At 38.8% G+C, this 10,191-nt stretch overlaps 1 protein-coding gene across 2 annotated transcripts in view; it reads right to left on the reverse strand.

Annotated features, from left to right (window-relative positions):
* Positions 1 to 615: 615 nt before the first annotated feature.
* slc6a11b (solute carrier family 6 member 11b) overlaps positions 616 to 10,191 on the reverse strand; it is a 27,169-nt gene continuing 17,593 nt past the window's right edge. For both annotated transcript variants that reach the window (XM_020605592.1, XM_020605667.1), the window contains exons 8-15: positions 9,261 to 9,364; positions 8,866 to 8,990; positions 7,151 to 7,263; positions 6,649 to 6,786; positions 5,350 to 5,452; positions 4,583 to 4,683; positions 3,999 to 4,169; positions 616 to 2,947 (exon numbers count right to left, since the gene is read on the reverse strand). In XM_020605592.1, coding sequence (XP_020461248.1) covers positions 2,804 to 2,947; positions 3,999 to 4,169; positions 4,583 to 4,683; positions 5,350 to 5,452; positions 6,649 to 6,786; positions 7,151 to 7,263; positions 8,866 to 8,990; positions 9,261 to 9,364 — 999 coding nt within the window. In that variant the 3' untranslated portion in view covers positions 616 to 2,803. The remainder of the gene's footprint in view (positions 2,948 to 3,998; positions 4,170 to 4,582; positions 4,684 to 5,349; positions 5,453 to 6,648; positions 6,787 to 7,150; positions 7,264 to 8,865; positions 8,991 to 9,260; positions 9,365 to 10,191) is intronic.

Consider the following 10,191-nt stretch of genomic DNA (forward strand, 5'->3'; position numbering starts at 1 on the left):
TCTGAAAAGCCACATGAATTATTTAAAGGAGTACCAAAAGGTTTTTTTTTCTGCAGATTCTCTACACTTTATGACTTGTGACTGTAGGAAAAGCACCAGTCTTACTAATAGCATTAACAATGGCTCTTCTTTTGTTCAAGTGTCTCAGTATGCCATGGTAGTGTGACAGTGGGCCTGTATGGACAAGACCAGGACTAAGGCAGCTAAATGAGATGCATGGGTTTCCTCCTGCAATCTGAAGGCATGCAGCATAGATAAACTGTTGAGGTTACATTGCCCATAGGCATGAATATGAGTGTGAATGGTTGGTCTCTATGTGTCAGCCCTGTGATTTATGGGCGACCTGTCCAGGGTGCACTCTAGCTCTCTACCGGTATCCAAGCAGAAAATTGTTATATATTTTTCTGCTCCATATCATATGACTGTTTGTGACTGTCTATGAACAAGTTACTGTATTGGATTTGATAAAATGCCTTATCTTATTCTATCACAAATGGAGATACCAAAACCATTTCAAAGGATTTCAGAAGGAAATGTCAGCATGTAAGTGTTTTTTCAGGATAACTACACAGCTGAGTTAGGTTTAAACTAAATAAAAAGACCAGAGTCTAAACGCAGTTTTCCTTTGTAATATTTATTCTTAAAACTGAGTAAGCAGACAGTTTGTGTGTCCTGTGAATACCAAAATGTGTGTAGAACAGTACAGAATAGTAAAACACCTTTCATTATATTTCTATAACAAGATCTTTTGAGCGACATATCAAAAGTCAAAACAAAGGACATATTCTTTTTATTACAGCAATATTTTTTAAAACATTTTTCATCTCAAGAAATAGACCACAGATTTCTAGAAAGATGTAAAAATATACATCAACAGGATCAGTGTTAAATAGCAGGCTATATTTTCCAATGCACACAGCTATTAATTTGCACAAACATCAGTGAGGAGGTGATAATGTCATGATGCAACCACACCAGAGGGACCAATCACATGTTTAAGAGGATGTCACAGCTCAAGCAGGAGGGGCTTCAGTCACTAAACACTTCCTCATTTTCCCTAATTACTTACTCGATCATGCACTTCCGCAGCTCATCAGTTCCTTATTTCTTCCCCTGCTTTCTTTGCCGCCTCCTTAAAAACGGTACAGAGATGTTCTGAGTTTCATCCCCTCAGCTCCTCTCCTCTGATTGCAAATTTATCAGGAAACACAGACAGAGGAAAGAAAAGGATGGGAAGTGAGAAAGTCGGGCAAAGCAAGGAAGGGAAGGAAGGACAACTCAGAGTCATTTGAGGCTGTAATGGACTTTGATTGATCTGAACAATGAGACCAGCTCATTGAATTGTACTAGGATTAAATCAATGACAGGAACAGACTGTGCTTTCACCCATGCAAAATTAAAAGATGCACTTTTTTGTAGAGGTTTAATGCTTTGCAATGTCAGAAGAAATGTCGCAGAAACACTAATCAACAGCAGGACCATTACTGATGCATAGATCCAAAATACAAACTATTCATTGGCACCGCAGTTCTACAGCGTACAAGGCCTTGTTAAAGACCTCCAAAAGATGAAGAGAAGCCAAAGAGTGAGAGGTGGAGATGCAGAGGATGAAAAGAAGAAGGAAGGACAGTGGGAGCAAAGAGAGACAGGGACAAAGGGGCAAAATAAAAAAGTGGAATGAGGTTTTGAAATGCTCATCTTATGGCTGTACATCTTCTCCTTTATAGGCAGAGCGGAGAAGAAAAAGCAGGGGTGGAGGCACGTCTGTCACTCTGTGTTAGGCTCAGCATAATTAATGTGAAATAACAGACATCCAGTACTTTATAGGAGGGCAGCTAGAGGAGAGAAATGTGTTTTAGACCCAACCTGTGAGTCACTCACTGCTCTTTGCAGCCGTGTAAAGAGGTTTAGAGTTTAACCATGAAAATCTTATTACTTGCCCTTCAAGATGACGATATGCCTCCTGAGCAGAGGCATCTATTTAGAAAGAGCAGTGCCATGAAAATGTGTTCATTAAAACCTAACGCGATAATCAATAACCTAATAACATCATTCAATTACATCCTTTAAGATGAATGGTTTGCTTCGAAACAACATGGAATTCAAGTAAATAAGATTCACTTAGGCCTAACAAGGATCCACAGCTCTCCCAGTCACAGCTGGTTCAGGTAGAAGATTTCAGTGGCACAACTCTTTATATATAATTGAAAGTTTTACATGCAGGGAAATTCTGTGCCCTCCTATAGCCAGTACTTAGACAGACTGCAGTATCCTCATTAAACAAGCAAACTATGTAGAATGGTCCAAGCTGCTACATCTTAAAATAGTCACGTTTGGGTACCTAGTACCTAATAGAGAGGCACGGCACTTCGCCAATAAATGTACAGTTTAAGCCTTTCACAACACAACACACTGGTCTTGTTCTAAAGGCACAGACAATAGTGTGACCAGTACTGACAAGGTACCAGGGCAGGTTTTAACCACATACTGTGTCATCAAACAGATTTTGTTTTAACATTAATGGTTAGAAAAGAAAGAAACAGCTGCTTTAGTCACAACGTTAACTGAAAACAACAAATGTGTTATACAAAGTTTGTGCGGAACAGAAGTCGACTAATCATGTGATACCCCAGCCCCACCCCTTTGTTTTTTTTTATACAAAACAAAAGTAACACTCCAAGTCATTTGTTTCATTTCCTGTTTTGTGCAGTGGCGGATACTGTTGTTGTTGTTGTTTGTTGTTTTTGTTTTAGGACTCATTGTAAAGACGGCAGACAGCTTGGTCGGTCAATTGGGTGATCAGTTAGAAATGCGTCTCCTTCTCTGAGATAGTGGATATTTTCCCATCAACCTTAAGTTTTGCATCGTTGGCAGCATAAGGACTGAGGGTGGAAAGTTTCCCTCTCATTTTCAGATCTGAGCTAGGAGTCGTCAACTTCTTCATTCTCTGCAGATAGAAAAATCGAGAGAGATGAACGACCTTATTCCTTTTTCTTGCTACTTCTACAAGCAGCTTTAAGAAACAATGTGTCCAAACATCCAAAGTTAACAAATAATTGACTGATATATACAATAAACCTGCTCAGTATACTTCATCGGTATACTACATTTAAAATATATATAACTGTTGAAATATACTGACATTTAAAAACATATATTACCAAAGTGACATTTTTTTTTTACAGTTATCTTGGCACTAAGATTTGGTTACTGTTTGTGGGCCATGTGGATTTTATTCAAGACATAACCAAAGCATCACTGATGTCATTCCTCAACATTTCATTATGCTTCAGATGACTGCTCCTAATTGTCTCCTATCTGAAACCTTCAGTTTACTTATTTGATCCCCCCCTCGAGCAGTGATGTCATATCATTCAGCTGAGTCAATACAAGGTAGGTGAGTCATTTGTTAAAACATGAAACATTCAGTGAAAGTGTAATGTCTAACATTTTTCATTATTATTTTTAATCATAAAAGATGCATACACCAGTACCAGGCTTTGTAATAAAGTCCCTTGAGAGGTGGTGTGCTTTAAAGAAAAGGCTCTCATGATGGTAGAGTAGCAATTTGAGATAGTAAATGAGTGGAATGCTGACAGACAATAACGCTTCATCTATTGATTCTCTGTGCAAAGGAGAAAATTATATTTCAAGCAAACAAGGCGATGGATGATTTGGATAGTGCAGAACAAATATTTGTCTTTTTTTTCAGACAAGAAGCTACAATACAAGACCACTCATCATCCAAACCATAGTCTTATATATTTATTGTAATGATTGTTACAATGAATTGGACAAAGAAGCATTCATTCGCTAAAGCTAAATATGGAAAAACTTATGTTTTTGCTTGAACAACTACTGTATATACGGTGCCTAAAGAGAACTGATATTACACTGTAACACTGTAAAGAACACTGTACAAGTTTTTTCTATTATGATTTAAGGGACAATGTCTGAAATTCTAATGAATATAGGATTTGTCCGTGTGTGTGTTTTACCTCAGAGAAGGTGCCAGGAGTCTTCCAGATCATCCAGATAATCCCCAGAGGAATGCAAACCATTGAGGACATGGCCATGAACCAGCCAATACCATAGCCCCAGTCAGGATAAGTGTACACATTGTTATACTTCAGCGGTTTGTATTTAATCAGGAAGAACAGGAAAATTCCCTGTGGCAGGCAAAAATCATATTCAACTTGTAAATGCTGTTTCTGCCCCTTTAATTCATAATTGTCATATGGTGTGAATTCAGTTGGTATGATGCTGAAACAAACACTGCTCTAGTAAGGCCAAGAACCATACACAGTAGAAGTTTCACTGAACACAATCTAAACCAGTTGTTCCATAAACAAATATGCAACACGTTAATACTTTCTCCTAAGCTGCATTTGTGATGCACAGTTTTTTCTAGCATTTTTGCTTTTCATTAAAAAATTATCTTGCATGAGAAACTAAAAACAAACCCAACAGTTACATCCCTTAACTGTAGCGTTAATTGAAACCTATTTAAATAAATGAGAATCTTCTGTATGTCTGTCTCTCATCACTATTGTGATCAACTACGTGTCTGTGGTGGACTCACAGCACAGATGCCTGGGGTCAGGATCATCCAACACCATTTGATGAAGAAGACAGGTTTGTAGCCAATCATGTCCTCGATATTTAGGTAGAATCTATCGCTACCTAAAATGCAAATAAATGTCACTCTGCATGTTTCAGTTTCTGTATGTATCATCAAAATAATGACGTGAGTAATGTCTTTTGACAGAAAAACAGAACTGCTGACTTGATGTGGATAACATCTAGTCTGAAACGTGCTATCAAAAGAGGCTAAATAATTCTGCATTGGTGCATGTAAAATATTCTGAACTTAGTTAATATAATTGAGTCTGTTGTCAGTTTGTCTGTTTTAATTAGGCACACAGGAATTTATATACAGTATGATAACAATCAAGCCCAGAAACAATATCTAAATATTCCTTCTCCTTAATTAGGCCATATAATGAACACACTGCTGGACAGTCTGGCTTATTAAATGGAAGCACAGAGAATGACAACCTTTCCCATAATAGTGTTGCTCCTCATATCTCAGTTGAGGGACTTCTGTGTCTTGAACATCACTAAGTAAATGCTGTATGTATTTGAGTTCATTCTCCAGTAGAGGGCAGAAAATAAACGTTACTGCAGCAGGGTGGGCAAACTCCCATAATACAAGGGTTTGAGCAATGGCCTGTTTTTCTGTGCTGAAATGTCTGACAGCTATTCATCTGACAAAAGACAAACTACTCTTATCTGAAATCACAAGAGTGGGAAGTGAAAGTATGTACAAAGCTGAGACTCTCATCTTACCGTACACCCAACCGATACATATGGATTCAAATATGGCCACAAACAGCAAACACATCCCGCTGGCAGCGTACGCATCAAACAGCTGGAAGACATACATCCCTCCCTAATGAGAAGACAGGTGTCAGTTTTCTGCCACAGCCACTATATGAGCATCAGACTTGGCTACATAACTTCAAATATTAAGGGACTGATAGCAGAGACCCACTCATTCTAGGACACGCATCTACACTGTCACTCAGCACTGATATTTCATTTATCCTTACTGAAAATGAGGATTTGTCCCAACACTACCATGGTGCATTGCCTTAAGGGTTTCTAGCCAACATCTAATGTGACGTTCACTAAAAGCTATATGGTACACCTCTTGTTTGGTGTATGCAATCTTTTGAAAGCAGCACTGTTCATTATTGGTCCATTATGGCTCTGAAATATGATTCAACATCTTATTTTTGTTCATGTCTGGTTGCTGATGTTCATTCACAGCACTGTGTCTGCTCCTGGACATTACAGGAAATGTGCTTATTCATTTTCTTGCTGAGAGTCAGATGAGAAGATTAATACCACTCATGAATCTGTCCTTTCAACGTGATGCTGGATTCAGCATCTGCTTATCTTACCTTAGCATAATAACTGAAAACATGGAGATAAAATGACAATTATGGCTTTTTTTCTTAAACTGGGTTACCTACTGGGTTAGTTTTTTAAACTTTTTTGCTGTACCTTTGAATGGAAAGATATGGGTGCGCTATCTACTGTATCTTCACATTTAAGCATATTTCCCAAAAGTTGCTGTTGTTAGAATCCCAGTAGCTGTGCTTACATTTTCTCATCTACATGTCTTCACTCAAGACAGCCTATCTGTTCTTTCTGTTTCCCCAAAAAAGGCCATCATAAATAAAACCTCACATGAATCTGAGAGGATTAAATCACAGCTCTAAAATACTTGCAATGTTTTCAGTGTGGGTAGGTGAGCCTCCCCTCAGGCAATATTGTGACCCCCCAATTACCTTGATCATCACTAATGGTGTAGCCTACTATATGTTCCACTCAGGCATAACAGCGGCTTTCAGCAGTACATGTAAACACCTCTTAAGCACACTTTTGCAACACAATTCCACAAGGACTATTACACATCCACTGTGTCCAGTGTTCTTCCACATTCACACTTAAACTGTGGTCTACTCTTATGTAAAATTATTTACCAATTATTCCTCCACAGTCCAATCACAAAATGAAAACAGGCAACAATAATCTTACTAAAATAGCCTCAGTTCAGCAAAATCAGTTGCAGAGCCTTACCTCTGTACACATGATGAGGCCTATGAAGAAGGAGATTATAGACATGCCAAGAATCAGCAGCTCTCTGCGGTAGCCTCTCCTGAAGGTCTCTGGATACATGTCCACCACAGCTGTCACTAAACTCTCCACACACACAAACTGGGACATAAACAAAAACAACATCTTTAGTTCTATAAATTGCGAGGGCAGGTTTTTCAGCTAACTTTTTAGTGATAAAAATGTACAATTGGACAATATTATAGTATTAAAACCATATTTTTATCAGTGCTAAGAGCAAGCTCAGTGCTAAAGTACTAGGAATGAAGTCTAGATGTTTTCTCATTAAATATTCTAAATCTTAACAATATGAAAACACATGAATCCATGACACATTAAGTTCTCTGTGAACACACACACACTTCTTAAACTGTCTAAATAGTCGACTAAACTCAAGCTTCATTAGATTTCTTTTGCTTAATTTTCAGAACCACCTTTAAACTTATTTTTAAAGGTTGGGTCTCACCTGACTGTCCAGGCCAAGGAAGATAAGCATCATAAAGAAAAGACAAGCCCAAAGCGGCGACAGAGGCATCATAGTAACAGCTTTTGGGTATGCAATAAATGCAAGACCAGGACCTGTGTCACAGAAGAAACATCACCCACAGGAATTTTATGATTACAGCATTTTAATGGTCAGGCACGGGTTTTGTCTGACAGTTGTCAAGACAAATGAAGTATAGAAATAACCACAACACAGCCTTTAATTTCAGTTACAACTTGTTTAAAGGTTAAGGCCAGTAATTTTCTATATTAACAGTGTTACTCCCCACACAGAGACTAAAACTGACAATAAATTGCCTCTACTCACAGTTGATGTCCATCAGTGTGTCAGTCCTGGATCAGCTTATTTGTTTGTGCCATAGACCACCATTATTGTTCAAAAACAATTAAAAACACACCAGTGAAACACACCGCTGCACTGGGTGACACCTTTCTTCATTAGCAAACCATAGACCCTAGAGGGATGTAAACAAAACTGAGAGCACACGCAAGTCAAGTTGACACTGACTCTAAATCTAACTTCAGGAAATGATGGCCAGTTGAAGCCTTTGGGGCAACAGTCAGGACTGGGGTTTCATAATGAAGAGGTATGTCCCACAGTGCAGTGGTGTGTTTCCAACACATTTTTGAGCAAGAGCTTAGGTTTACCGCACAGACGAGCAACGTACTCCAGGACTGACAGCTGACAGCCATTAACTGTGAGTAGAGGCAATTCATTGTCAGTTTTAGTCTCTGTGTGGGAAGTGTTGAAAATACTATTTATACAGAAAATGACTGGCCTTATCCTTTAAGCTTCTTTTACAATTTCTTAATGTTTTGTGTACTGAGTCGATAGTCGTGTATTTGATGTCACCGTAGTCCACATAAACAGGGGCCTTATTAGACTGGTGTAACATTCTCTTCATGGAACTGAACTGGGGCTTGCTGTTACTGTTAGTACACATTGCATATCCATGATTAATATACAGTATATCTCTGTTTAACTACTGTATCTCTCTCATTGTCATATGAACAAAAGGAAAAGAGATGTGCAAACAATGAGCAATTTTTTACTATAGGTAAATCTTCACAACTGAAGAGAATAAAATACAGAAGTAATACTATAACATCCATCTTTATAATGCACATAAGGTTTCCGTTTTTGGTGAAATTCTCATAAATATATGCATTTAATTATGTTTACTAGGGTTAGGGTTACTGGAATGCATTATATTGACCACCCTTGTTGATGTACATGTGCATGTACAAAAATATAGAAACATCTCTGAATGTAATGTGAATTAAGACTGTTTCAAAATAAAAGATGGCATGACACTGAGTTATTTAGTATCTACTTACATTTGGTGACAGACCCTCAGAAACACTATCTAAAACATTAAGCTTGGTCCTCACCATGTTCTAAGATAAACATTTTAAATCTCTCACTCTGTCACAGCCTCTAAATCATTCATACTGACTTGAATAAATCATAATGCAGCGGTGTAGGACCTAGGTGAAGAGTGTTGAGTTATATAACTGGTTATGTATTTTCATTTTACCACAGTATGATGGATGGGGGTAAGAAGAATCAGACAGGCTTTCTCTGGTCCAGCTTTAGCTACACTGTAGTGTACAGCCCCATTCCAAGCTGATACTTATTTAGATTTTGATTCTGTAACATGATTGTTATTCTCTCACCAGATTCTGCCACAGCTTCGATGGGAACATTTTGTTCGTAGGCCATGAAGCCCAGCACAGAGAAGATGGCAAAACCTGCCACAAAGCTGGTTCCACTGTTCAGACAACACAGCATGATGCAGTCCCTGAGGAGCAAGACAAAAAGAAAGAGAAACAGATCACACTTACTGTGAGAGCTGTTACTGGACTTTACACTACAAGCAACACGGACAGGCATTTTGTCAATACATCAGCTCTTATCAGCCACTTTTTCTATTGGGGCTTTACTGTGTTCTTGTATTCTAAGTGTTTACAAGTAGGTCTGAGTATAACCTGATACAAAAGACAATATTTTTTACTTATTTCTATGTTGATGGCTTTCATTATCAACCATCTGCTAGTATCCATATTCTTACCTGTAGCAGTTGTTGTTGTAGGCATTGTAACTTCCCAGAGCAGTGAGACATCCCAAGCAGATGGCATAGGAGAAGAAGATTTGGGTTCCTGCATCCACCCATACCTGATGTAAAAGTGGGAATAGATTGGTGACAATTTTACTGGAGGGCTGGACATCATTCTTCCAAAAAAACAAACAAAAAAATACTCCCTCTTTTACATCTAATACTGTCTGATGACTGTGATGGCCATAGCAAATGAATCATTTTTGACCCCTTGTCCCCTCGTTTTTTTTTTTTTTTTGGCATTTTCACGTTCATTGAAGAGACTGGCATTAAGGGTATATACTATAGAGCTATATACAGAGAAAGGGAAGTACTGACATGCCACTAATTATTTAATTACATAAGAGATCTGAGAATTTCTTGTGCATTTCAACTGTGGTTTCCACTTTATCAATGCTTCTCAGCCAGAACTAGAATGAATAGAATAGGTGTTCCCATATATAAGAGATCACCATGATATGCCAAGAGGCAATACATTTTTTTAATCTGCTCTAATGAAAACCCATCTTTTTTTGTTACCTCTCGTCTACCTGATTTTCATTACCTCAGTGACTTCATAATGGAATTATGGCTCAGTTCAATCATTTCCAAACGGTGGAGCGGCATGAATCATTATTTCCATCCATCCATCCATTTTCCTCCGCTTATCCAGGACCGGGTCGCGGGGGCAGCAGTCTAAGCAAAGATGCCCAGACTTCCCTCTCTCCAGACACTTCCTCCAGCTCCTCCGGCGGAATGCTGAGGCGTTCCCAGTCCAGCCGAGAGACATAGTCCCTCCAGCGTGTCCTGGGTCTTCCCCGGGGCCTTCTCCCGGTGGGACATGCCCGGAACACCTCCCTAGGAAGGCGCCCAGGAGGCATCCGAAACAGATGCCCGAGCCACCTCA

The sequence above is a fragment of the Monopterus albus genome, unplaced genomic scaffold (genome assembly GCF_001952655.1).
Source record: "Monopterus albus unplaced genomic scaffold, M_albus_1.0 scaffold1.1, whole genome shotgun sequence".
Classification (NCBI taxonomy): Eukaryota; Metazoa; Chordata; class Actinopteri; order Synbranchiformes; family Synbranchidae; genus Monopterus; species Monopterus albus.